Source organism: Canis aureus, chromosome 10 (genome assembly GCF_053574225.1).
Source record: "Canis aureus isolate CA01 chromosome 10, VMU_Caureus_v.1.0, whole genome shotgun sequence".
NCBI lineage: Eukaryota > Metazoa > Chordata > Mammalia > Carnivora > Canidae > Canis > Canis aureus.
The window spans coordinates 9,615,762-9,630,218 of record NC_135620.1 but is presented as its reverse complement, the minus strand read 5'-3'; the positions used below and the strand labels follow the sequence as shown (position 1 = coordinate 9,630,218).

Sequence of the window (14,457 nt, the reverse complement as noted above, 5' to 3'; positions counted from 1 at the left end):
TCTGTCTTCATTTCAGTACAAGTTCTAAAAGAACATAATGTTATCCTTACTTTTTATTCCCCACAATATCAAGCAAAGCAGAATTGAAACATAGGAAAGTAATAAAAGAAACAGCCTAGGCAAGTGATACTTCATTTCACTTAATCCAGTTCTTACCTGCAGGATCCCAAGTTATGTTGTGTGCTATTGATTCCAGAAAAAATTGGCCACTTTTCTGCCACTGACTATATAATTCCTAAAATTAAAAAAAAAAAAAAAATCAAACACCTCATTTAGCCAATTATTATTGGCAGCTTTTCTCTCTCAGATATATACGTTCATGTTTATTATTCTTAGTAATATATAACGTTTTTTTGAGCTACAACTGACTGACCATGCAGTCATTTTTAATGGGGAACAAAATGTTCAATTGAGTTGAGAATAATAAGAAATATGTGATGGAAGAGATTAGTGAGAGAATGAATACCCATTCTTGGAAGTCCAAAAGTTTGTCTTCAGCATAAACAACCAGTAAGTATATGCTAGTTTGGACAACATTCTCCTTAACCTCAGACTTTTACAATTACACTGACTACCTTTTGTTATTATAGTTACAAAGGCTTAATTTTAAATGTGTCTGTCTGTGCTGAGGCTTCCTTCTCTTTTAATGTTTCATCCTCACATGAGATCATAAAGTACGTGTGAAAACTCAGAATACAAGATGTAGTAATACTTATAGAAGTTTTTTTTTCATTCCTTGAAGCAACATTTTTCAAACTTTTTTAGTAAACCAGTAAGAAATGTATGTTGTAATAGGACCCAAAACACATGTACACATAAATGAAATCTAGGTTTACCCTTACTACATGTGATGTACTCTAACATTTTCTATTTTACTTTGTTTTCTTTTAAAGTCAGGCTGTGGCCTATTAGGTTGAGCTCATTAACCTCTAAAAGACTGAGACCCATAAACAATCTTTTAATGTAGTGGTTCTCATACTTTAGTACAATAACCTGAGATGTTTACTAAAAGTTCAGATTTCTGAGACCCATGACCAAAGGTTCAGGCTCAAAAAATCCAGAATGAGGAATCTGTACTTTAAATCAACACGTCACTGGGCACCTGGGTGGCTCAGTTGGTTAAGTGTCTGCCTTTGGCTCAGGTCACAATCCCGGGGTCCTAGGACCTACATCAGGCTCTCTGCTCAGTGAGGAGCCTGCTTCTCCGTCTCCCTCTGCCTGCAGTTCCCCCTGCTTGTGCTGTCTCTCTCTTGGCCAAATAAATAAATAAATAACATCTTAAAAAAAATAAATAAAATAAAATAAATAAATCAACACCCCCCCAGGTGATTCTGATAAAGGTGGTCTGCAGAATAGGTTTTTACCAAACACTGCCTTGCAGGAATGGCTCTTAATCATAATACATATCAGAACCCTCTCTAGAACTAGACATTGAAGTGTCTAGGCATAATCTCACACCTATAGATTTAGAAATCCCCAGGGCAGACTCTGGACACATGACATGGTCCAACTAGTGATCCTGAAGTGCTCCACTCATGAAGAACCACCACCTTTAAAGAATATTCTACAATGCACATAGGAAAGGAAATAACATCTTTTTTATGAAGATCTACAGAGTCTCTAAGACTATACCCAGTAATTATAGATTCTGTGTACCTTCCAAGTCCATTTTTCCATTTGATCCAGTTTTCCCTTTATTCATCAGACTTGCTTTTTAACCCTTTCAGCAAAGTCAGTGCAGCCTAGCAATAAACCAGAGTCTTCTTACTGACTTTTAAGCATTAAATTAAATAACTTTAATTAGTACATGAGAAAATGGACAAAAACTAAAATTCTTGATTCTATCCTTCATAATAAAGGCATTTTAACATAACATACTGACTTTTTTAAAAAGTCAGTTACTTCATTCAATAAATATTTATGGAGTACTATTTGAAACATATCATTCTGAACAAAGCAATCACTTATTTTTACTACTATCAGTTACTAATTCATAGTTATCAGGGCCTCCAATATTGGATTCATTAGATAATATACAACACAAATATAAATCAGGGAAGGACTGTAGACTCCTTCCATGAAATTTCAAAATGAGTGTCAGTTAACCTAGAGAAAATGTTTTTCATTAACACAAGGTATGGAACAAGAATGCTCACACTTAGGAATCAATACAGCTGGTTGTACTTAGTTCTGTGGCTTAGCAGCTATTCTAATGGTCAACCAACTAATTTTCTTTGGGCCTCTGTTCTCTTATTCATAAAAAAGAAATAACAGCTATCATACTAAATCAGAGGGAATTTGTAAGATACTAATGAGCTAGGTGAAAATGAAATGAAAAATATTAAAAGTTATATATATAAAAGTATGTGTATTATTAAAACATGTTAATTCTTTATATTTAATATACTTCTGCATGGTTTTTGACATCATGTCTTCATTCCAATATTCCCATGAAGAATCAATAGCGAGGATCCCTGGGTGGCTCAGTGGTTCAGCGCCTGCCTTTGGCCCAGGGCGCGATCCTGGAGTCTCGGGATCGAGTCCCACATCGGGCTCCCAGCATGGAGCCTGCTTCTCCCTCCTCCTGTGTCTCTGCCTCTCTCTCTCTCTCTCTCTCTCTATCATAAATAAATAAATAAATCTTAAAAAAAAAAAAGAATCAATAGCTATTAACCTATTTCAGAACTGAGCAAAGAGCCTCGTAAGACACTGACTTGCTTAGGATCAAATGGCTAGAAAGCAGCAGAGAAAGCAAGTAAACAGTCCTTGGCTCCTAAGATAATGCTCTTAAGACCATATATATGCTGATCCTCTTTCCTATGGTTTAAAGCACCAGTTTAATCTTCATTAGAAATGGGTAAAATAACCTGGTCTATTTTATTTAGAACATTAAAGCACCCAAGAAATCTAATATTTATAAACTGTTCTAAATAGCTTTTAGAACTATTTCTGAATATAGTTTTTCATAAAGAAAAGCAAGTATTGATCTATTAACAGTTATATTAAGGAGGGAAAAAAGTCCTGGAGGTATGTTAAGACTCTGCAATTAAAACCTGTAACTTTAAGAACAAAATACATAGGAAAAAGCAGAACTATATAAAAGTAGTTTATAGTTAAAAGTAGTTAATAAAAACCAAAAACAAAGTGGCACCCTTCACTATATAATGGTATGTGCCATTAGCAATAAGTTAACTGCAGAATTTAAAGTTGTTGACTCTTCAAATACCCATTATAAAGCAAAATGTCAGAAGAAAAAAAAACATTTCCACATAATTCAACACAATTTAGTTTACTTCTTTTTTAATCCAAGATTTAAAACATATTTTAAATATGGAAGTAACAATGTGTATCTTTTAATTATAGCATAATTTATACGATTTATCTGATGATCACTCTGTACTCTTTAAAATACTGTCTTTTAATACTCAATTTCAATTTCTAAAAGAAAAATGATAAATTACTGACCAAATTTTTCTTTTGCTTCGGTAGGTTAACTGGTTCAAAAACAGAGATAACATTTCCATAGGATGCTGCAATCTTTTAAAAAGAAAAAAGAAAGAAAACTTATGGATATGTTAACTTACTTATGAATCAAAAGAGCAAAAGAAATTAGTAGTATATCTTAAAATAAGCTGCCTCCCACAATTTCATTTATCAATTTTTGAGAATAACAGTTCTAAGAGACTACCATACCGGAGTCAGAATTCTAATACTGTCACTTACTAAGTAACCAGCAAGTTAATCTCTGTGCACCTAAGTGTCTCTATCTATATTTATAATATGCATAAAACTATCTTCCTAATGGAATTAGTTTGAGAATTAAAATATCTGTAAAACATCTAATATATAATTAGCTATAAGGTGTATGGTAAATATTAATTCCATTCCTAATAGAAAAAAATGTATTGATATATTCCTTGTCAAGTGGAAATTAGGACTTAAAAATCAGTTTCTAGGCTATGTCTTCAAAGTTCACAATCCTGTCAGTGGATATTTAGCTTTGTAAAAGTAAAATTTAGATCTTTTCCTTTGTGAACTCTCTAAGAAATGTATTCTTTTCAATACTCCATTTTATCTGAGAGTCCTTAAAATTTACTCTTTCAATCAATGGCTCTGTAATATAAGGTGGTTACTATTGTAGCTTAAGTGAGCCACAGATGAAGAACACTGAAATATCAGAAATGAGATTGATAGAACAACAATGAATGAAGGGTAAAAAATAAGAGCATAAACTTTACAGAAGAAAGGGGTAAGCAACAAGGAGGTAATATAGAATAGAAAAAACTTTCAATGGCTATTTTTAGTGTTCTGAGAAGTTCATAGGATATAGAAATCATCATAGACACTTAGTCGGTCTAGGAGGGAGTATTTAGTTTGGGCTTTTAAGAGTGGGTAGTACTTCAAAGAGCAGTGAATATTCAATTGTAGAAATAGGTTATAACACAAGTATGAACAAAGTATAAAGATCAGAAGAGGCAATGTACACCTGAAGGAGACTACCAGCCCAGATTGAACAGTGTGTCCCTTCTAACACAATGATGGACATGTGTCCAAAAAGGCAGGCCTAGCCAGGTTGTACAAGGGCCTTGTGCCAAGCTGAACAATTTGAACTTCCCAAGGTAATGGGAAGCAAAATATGTTTTTAAGCAAATGAATAAGATAAATGCACATGAATTTTCTCATGAAAATTAATCTGGTACAGAGAAAAAAAAAACACAATAATGCTAAAGTACTGGATGTATACAGTATCAAGTAGCACCTTCTTCTTAAAGCAAACAGAAATCTCCAGGTATCATACCCTGTAAATTTTCTTCCTGATACCGTTAGGAATTGTTTAATTGTATTAATATTTGCAACACAAAGGAAATCTGCCCTTTGTGAAAATGACTAGGTGGAGCCTGGGTATATCACTGGATTAAGCATCTGCCCTGGGGTTCTGGGACCAAGTCCCTTTCTGGCTTCCTGCTCAGCAGGGAGTCTGCGTCTCCTTTTCCTTCTACTACCCCACTGATTGTGCTCTGTCTCTCAAATAAATAAATGAAATCTTTAAATTAAAAAAAAAATTACTATAAAACCAAATGACCTGTTTATTTTAACCTGGACTATGATGTAATCTAAGTTATCAAGAAAACATAACTCATATTGGAAGTTAATTAAAATGGGATTTCCAATATAACCAGGCCTAGGTAAGTCTGGATGTTATAAGCAAATTTAAATACAATTAATAAAGATAATAGAACAAGAGCTGAAGAGAAAGGGGAAAGTCTCAAGGATTTTTAATATTCCACAATAAAGATCATTTTTGTAATATAGTGAGAATGAAAGGTATGAGCAAAAGAAAGATGAGAGATCCTTGTAACTGTAAAAGAAAGGGACATAGAAGTAAAAGAAACAGGTCAAGATTGTAAGAGCTGAAACTCATTTTACCAAATGTATCTCTAAACTAGGTACTAAGAGGCAACTTTTCAGACAGGCAGATTCATTAAAAATGATTAGATTTAAAAAAAAGAGATTGGGTCCATTTTATTCCTCACACAAAATGTTCTGATGGAACCATATAGTCTAATAATATATTTATATATCTAACAAAAAAATCAATAAATTGGCAAAGTTCAGCCCAATCTACCTACAAGGATAACTAGGCCTGGCCACCTATACCTATGTGATGCTATGTTAAGCTATATACTATGCTGTGTCCTAGCTATGACTACCAATTCCGCTACTGTATAGAACTGCATTTCACCTGATGCAGAATCATAACCTGTTTCTCTGGTTGTTGTTGCTGTTCTACTTTCAAGGTTACTTTTTACTTTTCATGTGAAAATGGAAGTGCAAACAAAATTTTTCATTTCTCTTACAGATTTGGAATAAATTAATAAAAAACTGTGGACTTTAGAAGAGTTGACCTTCACTTTAGTACCAAGTTATCCAGAAGCTAGAAGGAGATACCTCTAGAGAGAAAGAATGACTCTAACAAATGATTTCTCTTCATTTGTTTATTTGTAAATAGACTGAAGATTTACTGTCATTCCTTTCCCTTAATCCAATCAGTTTTTAAATAAGTAAGTTTTAGACTTATTCTATGGATAATATTTCTTTATCAACCCATAGAAAAGATTATGCCATATTTTGAAATTATGTAAGAAAAGAATTTCTTATAATCTCTAAGACACATCTGGAGTCTGGAATTTTTTTCTCAATGGTGCATCTTGGAGAGCCAAAAATTTTGTACCTATATGGTCCTTGAAACAAAGCAAGCTTCAACTTCAACAGGAAATACATAGAGATTATCCTGACAAAAAAAGTATATTCAAAACAAATCTCACATAACAAGATTACAAACCTTGCCTTGTTGCATTGAGCAGTCTACACATCCTACTTGAATATTTCCATGTTTAGCTCCTGGGATTATTTGTAATCTCTCAAAATCACTTCCCAGTATAACAATGTCACATCCAGATGCATAAGCCTAAAAATAAAAAAAGACAAAGAAAAAGATAAAATAAAAAGGAGAAACTTGTCAAGAAAGTATTTATCATGTAGAATAATGGCATTAAATATTATGTTTTAACAGAGTAACTTTAAATACCCCTTTATAAAAAAAATCTCTATTATTTGAGAATATTTCCTTTACCTCTGATATTCAAAACCCATCAGCAAATTTCAGTCCTACCTGCAAAATGTTCACTTCTACCTCCACTGAATGGTCCTGTTCTACCTCCCTACCATGGTTCAATGCCCTTATTGTCCTAACTCTCCAAACTCATCTCAAGCTACTCTTTCCTTCCCTCCATTGGCTCTGTTCCTATATTGCCCTTGCTTGTTCCTGAGGCATATCAATTTTTTCTCCACCGATGTGTTTTTTATCTACCTCTCTTCTGCCTGGTCTTTGTCTAGCTAGCTTTTTTCCAACATTCAGGTCTTAGTTCCCAAGCGTGTGCGCGTGCACGCACACACACGCACACACACGCACGCTCTCTTTCTCTCCCGCTCTCCCTTTACTTCCTATCACATTACTAGCTATTCTTCACAGCAGGTATCACAATTTCATTTTTTTTTTTTTTGAGATTTTATAGACATAGAGAGAGAGAGGCAGAGATACAGGCAGAGGGAGAAGCAGGCTCCATGCCAGGAGTCCGACGTGGGACTCAATCCCAGGACTCCAGGATCGCGCCCTGGGCCTAAGGCAGGCGCCAAACCGCCGAGCCACCCAGGGATCCCGGTATCACAATTTCAAAGTATCTTGCCTATTATCCATTTTCATTATTGCAAGTTAAGTTACAAAACAAAACTATAGAGTTCAACTGCATCTTGTTCTCTATTCTCCAATTCCAAATGAAGGGGCTTCTTTATAAATACCTATGGCATAAATGAAGTACTTAACTTCAAAAAAAAGCTACCATAACCAAACAGGCAAAGCCTTTTAGCAAGCATTTATAGCTCTTTTTGAATTTTACAATTAGCAGGACTCTTCCAACCAGACTTCTTCTTGTATCCTTTTCTCTAGCTTCTTAGACCACAGGAATTTCTTTGTGGCTGTCTTCTTGGAATTTACTTATATAAGCCAGCATGAAGTATAACACTGACAATAAAACATCTATCACAATCTTTTTCCCATCCAAATATAAGTTCTTAAAGTAATTATTTTCTTTCTCATCACTTTTGCACCTCCACACATACCTTACTTAATGTAGAAAATAATAATTTATACTTTACGACTTTAATTTTTACCAAAGCCAAAATTTTCTGTACATGCCAGCAAAAAATATTTGGAAAGGTATTTGAGAGAACATACAAACACATCTGCTTACATTACAGACAAGAAAATGAGGCCTAAACAGGCTGACATAATTTCTTAGTGGCAGAGTGGGCTTCAGAATCTTGATCTCTTGATTCTTGATCTAGTTCTGTTCCTAGGACACCAGAAGAACTTCCCTAGTTAAGTATGCTTGCCTAGAATTTTCCTAAAAGGAATTAGGGACAATCAAGTCTGCTTGTACTGGCGTCATATAGTGGAAAAACTGGCTCAGTAAAAAAAACAAAACAAAAAAAAAAATCTCATGATGGTCTGCTCACCTATATAAATATACACAGTAGGATCATAAGGCTTGTCACAAGACTATTAGCAAGAATTCCAAAAACTAATTAAAGAAAAATTTTCATTTATAATGCTCTAAATATCTTAATATTTTAGAAACTGATTCCCCCCCCCCATTATTTTTTTTTAATTTTTATTTATTTATGATAGTCACACAGAGAGCGAGAGAGGCAGAGACATAGGCGGAGGGAGAAGCAGGCTCCATGCACCGGGAGCCCGATGTGGGATTCAATCCTGGGTCTCCAGGATCGCGCCCTGGCCAAAGGCAGGCGCTAAACCTCTGCGCCACCCAGGGATCCCCCCCACAATATTTAATTTTGGTAAAATAACTGCTAGTCACTGTATCCCAAATCATTGTATCAAATTATAAATATTTACAACTTAGATTTCCTACTCATTAAGCAAAAATTTTAGTTTCCATTAACTGAAACACACACACACATATATAAAAAACATGTCTTCATAACTTTGCCTTCCTTTTGCCGTACCTAAAATTGTCTACTTACTTTCAGATATTGTATAGCAACTATTTTTGTCAACTACAACTCTGAATTTTCCTGAATCAAGTTTACATTAATCCTGAAGTTCCTCACAAAATTACTGTTTAATACAAGTACTAAACATCTACAGAGTTGAGACATGCATAGTTATCCCAGAAATAAACACTTAGCCCTACAGAGAGGAAGATGCCAACTTCACAATTAACTCTTGATCATTCAAAGATTAACCAAGCTCTGAATTGCCCTTGTTCTTTTGCTGGAGCTGTATTACATTAGTACAGCCTGTCATTTGACTTTCTCTTAGTGACAGTACTAAAACGTACAAAGCTTTCTCTCTCTAGTTTTGGTAAACTTCAAATCAATTGAAAATGACTGATCTTATCTGGAATATCTCTTTCAGTTCTCACTTTCTTCTCTTAAAGCTGTAACTAATGGATGTCAATAAGCTACTATCTGAGGGGAAAAAGGAATATAACCAACTGTAGTCTACACTTCACAAATTGACTATTATGCTTGGAGTTATAATAAAAATCTTCTGGTATTCTTGATTACAGAATTTAAATTTTTACAGTTTATTTGACTATATAAATGCAGGATGCATTTTATTACAGACAAACTATATTTGCATTATGTTCCACTTCTCACTCATTTTCAAGAATTTGTAAACGTATCTCTTTAAAAAATCTTGTATAGGAGATTAGTGGAATAAACTATAGCTCATAACTGCTATAGAGTATCATACAGTTATAAAAATAATAAGGACAAAGTAGAAAAGGATGTATAAGGGACAAATTTTGGATAAGGGACAAGGAAATAAGAAAACATATATGGGGAAACAAAGGCAAAAATGAACTACTGGGACTTTATCAAGACAAAAAGCTTTTGTACAGCAAAGGAAATAGTCGACAAAATCAAAAGACAACTGACAGAATGGGAGAAGATATTTGCAGATGACGAATCATATAAAGGGCTAGAATCCAAAATCTATAAAGAACTTAACAAACTCAACACCCAAAGGATAAACAATCCAATCAAGAAATGGGCAGAAGACATGGACACACATTTCTCCAGAGAAGACATACAAATGGCCAATAGACACATGAAAAAAAGGTTCCACATCACTCACCATCAGAGAAATACAAATCAAAACCACAAAGAGATACCACCTCACACCAGTTAGAATGGCTAAAATGAACAAGACAGGAAACAGCAGATGCTGGCGAGGATACAGAAAAGGAGGAACCCTCTTACATTGTTGGTGGGAATGCAAGCGATGCAGCCACTCTGGAAAACAGTATGGAGGTTCCTCAAATAGTAGAAAATACAGCTATCCTATGACCCAGCAATTGCACTACTGGGTATTTACCTTAAAGATACAAATGTAGTAATCTGAAGGGGCACCTGGACTCCAATGTTTATAGTAGCAGTGTCCACAACGCCAAACTATGAAAAGAGCCCATCAACAGATGAATGAATAAAGAAGATGTGGTATAGATAGATAGATAGATAGGGTATGTATACACACATATGTGTGTGTGTATATATATTTATATGTGCATGTATGTATATAATGGAATACTACTACTCAGCCATCAAAAATGAAAACTTGCCATTTACAATGACATGATGGAAATAGAAAATATTACACTAAGCAAAATAAGTCAATCAGAGAAACACAATTATCATAAGATCTCACTCACATGTGGAATTTAAGAAACATAACAGGATCATAGGGGGAGGGAGGAAAAAATAAAACAAGACGAATGCAGAGAGGGAGACAAACCATAAGACACTCTTAGTCGTAGAGAAAAAACGGAGGGTTGCTGGAGCAGACAATGGTGGTGGTACGGGGTAACTGAGTGATGGGCCTGAATGAGGGCACAGAATGGAATGAGCACTGGGTGTTATAAAAGACAGATGAATCACTGACCTCTGCCTCTGAAACCAATAATACATTACATTAACTGAATTTAAATTAAAAAAAAAAAGGAAAGGCATAAAACTCAGTGCATTTTATCAAGCACTGCCAGTGGATATTGATGTTCATAGTTCTCAAACTACAATTTAGGAAATATATATCTTTGCAAATACAAAAAAAAAAAATACCCTACTATACCTGAAAGAAGATGCTTTAAAAAAAAAAAAAAAAAAAAAAAAAAAAACAGGCAAGAATCATCATCAGTGGATATTCAATCTAGAGGGAAGTGATGATGAGGATCAGGATATTGGCATGGTCTTTTTAATTTTTTTTTTAAGATTTTTTGTCTTATTTATTTATTTATGAGAGACACAAAGAGAGAGAGAGAGGCAGAGACACAGGCAGAGGGAGAAGCAGGCTCCATGCAGGGTGCCTGATGTGGGACTTGATCCCGGGTCTCCAGGATCACGCCCTGGGCTGAAGGCGGCACTAAACCACTGAGCCACCCGGGCTGCCCTGCATGGTCTTAAAAGCCTCTCTCACACACTGCGTATTAGTTGCAAGAAGAAGAAAAAAAAATCTGTTACACAGTGCAGAAAATGGGCAACACCTTGAATAGCCATCAAAATTAACATCACTAATGACAGATATCACGTACCTCCAAATGGGATACGTAGAAAAGGACACAACATCATCTAAGCAGAATTTTGGCCAGGAATGCATAAGCTCAATCTAATCAGGAGGAAACATCAGATAAATGAGAAATGAAAAAAGTTTTGTTTTTTAAAAGTGGGAGGGAAGTAGTATAGTCTTCAAATACACTTGAAATGAATAAAGAAAAAGGGATATGATGCTAAAGAGGCATGATAACTAAATGTTCTCCCATAGACTGAACCTTAAACTAGAAGGACGCTATAGAGAACACTGTCATTTCAACTGATAGAACTCGAACTTGGGTAAAAAGTCTATCAATGTAAATTAACAAAGTAGGTAAGTGTACTATGATCATGTAACAATGTTCCTCTTATCATGAAATCAAACTAAAGTATGTAAGGGTAAAGAATTATGACATACATAACATCCTCAAAGGACTCACAAAAAAATTATGTAGGCATATACATAACCAGGGAACACAACTGATAAAGAAAATGAGAGTAAATTGCTGCCAACAGTCAAATCTAAGTAAAGAGAGTATGGGTGTTCTTTACATTATTTTTATTTTATAACTTTTTCTAGGTATGAAATTATTTCTAAATAGTTATTTTCCAAGTAGTAATGAAAACTACTAAAACCTAAATAATTATTTTCAAAGTTAAAACAAAAAAATACTGTCACTTCTTTGCACTTTCTTTTATCTTTCACTCACTATAGTCTTCTGGACCTGTTTTCTTCTCTTTGGCACCATACTGCAAGGCCAGTACTAAGTGCTTTTGATTGGTAATCCATTTAATCCCTACAATAAATTCTGTGAAGTACTCTGGGTAACCACCCCATGTTAGTGTTAAGGAAATTTAGGCTTAAACAGACTAAGTAATGGGCTCAAGTTTCAGAGCCAGTAGGAGGCCAAGTAAGACTAAAGCCAAGTTATAACTAGTGGAAAAGGACAAGCTCTTACTTCCTTTGTTATACTATCACTCGATGCCTTATAAACAAACACTGGCATCAATTTAATAATTTTTCTCTAATTTCTTCCCATAATTAAGAATCTCTTATTTGGACTGTGAAGCAACCAGAACTCCTGTATCTGCTGATAGGAAAGTAAATTAATACAGTATGACTACTTTACAAAGCTAAACACATGCCTACTCAATAATCCAGCAATTCTAAGTTTATACCCAACAGAAATGTGTCCATATGTACACTAAAACACATAAATAAGAACATTAGTAGCTATTCATAAACACTCCAAAGTAGAACCAAGTCAAACATCCACCAACAATGGAATATATAATAAGCTGTAGTATAATCAGACAATGGCATACTATAAAGCAATGGTTCTCAGACTCTCTGGTCTCAGGAATTCTTTGCACTCTCAAGAAAATATTGAGGTTAACCATCCTCCCATCCCCCACCTCAAGAGCTTTAGTTTTTGCACATTATCACCACTAATACTTTCTCTGAGAAATTAAAACTGTGAAAATGTAATACACTGACTGAATCAGTAATGAAAACCTCCAAACAAATAAAAGCCCAGGATCAGATGGCTTCACCACTGAATTATACCAAACATTTGAAGAATTAATGCCAATCCTTCTCAAGGTCTTCCAAAAAACTGAAGAGGGAATACTTTCAAACTCATTCTGCAAGGCCAGCTTTACATTGTCACAAATCTAGACAAGGACAATTACAAAAGAAAATTATATGCCAATATCCCTGATAAACATAAATACAAAAATTCTCAACAAAATACTAGCAAATCAATTTCTATAGCATATTTAAAAGATTATATACCATAGTTAAGTGGGATTCATCACTGGGACTCAAGGACAGTACAATAAAGGCCATATATAACAAGCCCACAATATGAACACCATATTCAATGGTAAAAAGCTGAAAGCTTTCTTCTAAGATCAGGAAAAAGGCAAAGATGCCCACTCTCATGGTTTCTATTCAACATAGTACTAAAAGTCCTGGCCAGAGCAATTAGTCATGGAAAAAAAAGGGGGGGGGGGGGGGCTTCCACACTGGAAAGAAACACATAAAACTATCTGTTTATACTTAACCAGATATATTGAAAACACTAAAGATCCTACCTAAAAAAAAAAAAAAAAAATTTGAATACATGAATTCAGCAGTGTTGTAGGATACAAAATCAATACACAAAAATTAGTTGCATTTCTATATGTTAACAATGAACTATTCAAAAAAGAAATTAAGAAAACAACTTATGACAGCACCAAAAAGTAAAATACTTAACAATGAATTTTAAAAAGGTGAAAGATCTTATACATTGAAAACTGTAAGACACTGATTAAAGAAACTGAAGATGACACAGATAGATGACAAAATATCCTCTGTTCTTAGGATGTCCATACTATCCAAAGCAATCTACAGATTTAATGCAATCCCTATCAAAATTCTAATGGCATTTTTCACAGGAAAAAAAATTCCAAAATTCATATGAAACCACAAAAGACACCAAGTATCCAAAGCAATCTTGAGCAAGATCCATCATACTGCCTGATTTCAAACTGTATTACAAAGCTATAGTAATCAAAAACAGTATGATATTAACATAAAGACAGGCACATGAACAGAAGGAACAGAATTATAAGCTCAGACATAAACCTACACACATATGGGCAACTAATCTTCAACAAAAGCAGTCTCTTCAAGAAATGGTGTTAAGAAACTGCACATCCACATGCAAAAGAATAAAACTGAGCCTTTATATTACATTATACACAAAAACCAACTCGAAATGAATCACAGACTTGAATGTAAGACCTGAAACTATTAAACTCCTAGAAAACAGAAAAGAAGCTCCACTTGACATTGGTCTGAGCGATAACTTTTTTGATATGACACCAAAAGCTCCAGCAGTAAAAGCAGTACTAAACAAGCAGGACTATGTCAAACTAAAAAGCTTCTGAAAAAAGAAAAGAAAAAAGAAAAAAGAAAAAAGAAAAAAGAAAAGAAAAGAAAAGGAAAGAAAGAAGAAAAATAAAAGAAAGAAATTGTCAACAAAATGTAAAAGTCAACCTATAAAATGGGAGAAAACTTTGCAAACCATCTCTGATAAGGAGTTAATATCCAAAGTAGGTAAGGAACTCATGCAACTCAATAGCAAAAAAAACAACCTGATTTCAGAAAGGGTAAAGGGGGCACCTGGTGGCTCAAATATCTGCCTTCTGCTCAGGTCATGATCTTAGGTTCCTGGATCAGCCCTGGTTAGCTCCCTGCTCAGCTTTTCCCTCTTCCTCTGCTCCTCCCCACCACTC

The 14,457-nt window shown here is 34.5% G+C and overlaps 1 protein-coding gene across 8 annotated transcripts in view; it reads right to left on the bottom strand.

The window, feature by feature from the left end:
• DMXL1 (Dmx like 1) overlaps nt 1-14,457 on the bottom strand; it is a 126,597-nt gene that overhangs the window by 104,809 nt on the left and 7,331 nt on the right. For 7 of the 8 annotated variants that reach the window (XM_077911310.1, XM_077911305.1, XM_077911306.1 and 4 more), the window contains exons 2-4: nt 6,344-6,469; nt 3,466-3,537; nt 157-235 (exon numbers count right to left, since the gene is read on the bottom strand). In XM_077911310.1, coding sequence (XP_077767436.1) covers nt 157-235; nt 3,466-3,537; nt 6,344-6,358 — 166 coding nt within the window. In that variant the 5' untranslated portion in view covers nt 6,359-6,469. Of the gene's footprint in view, nt 1-156; nt 236-1,656; nt 1,743-3,465; nt 3,538-6,343; nt 6,470-14,457 lie in introns of those variants that run through there. The other variant, XM_077911312.1, reaches the window with a different exon arrangement.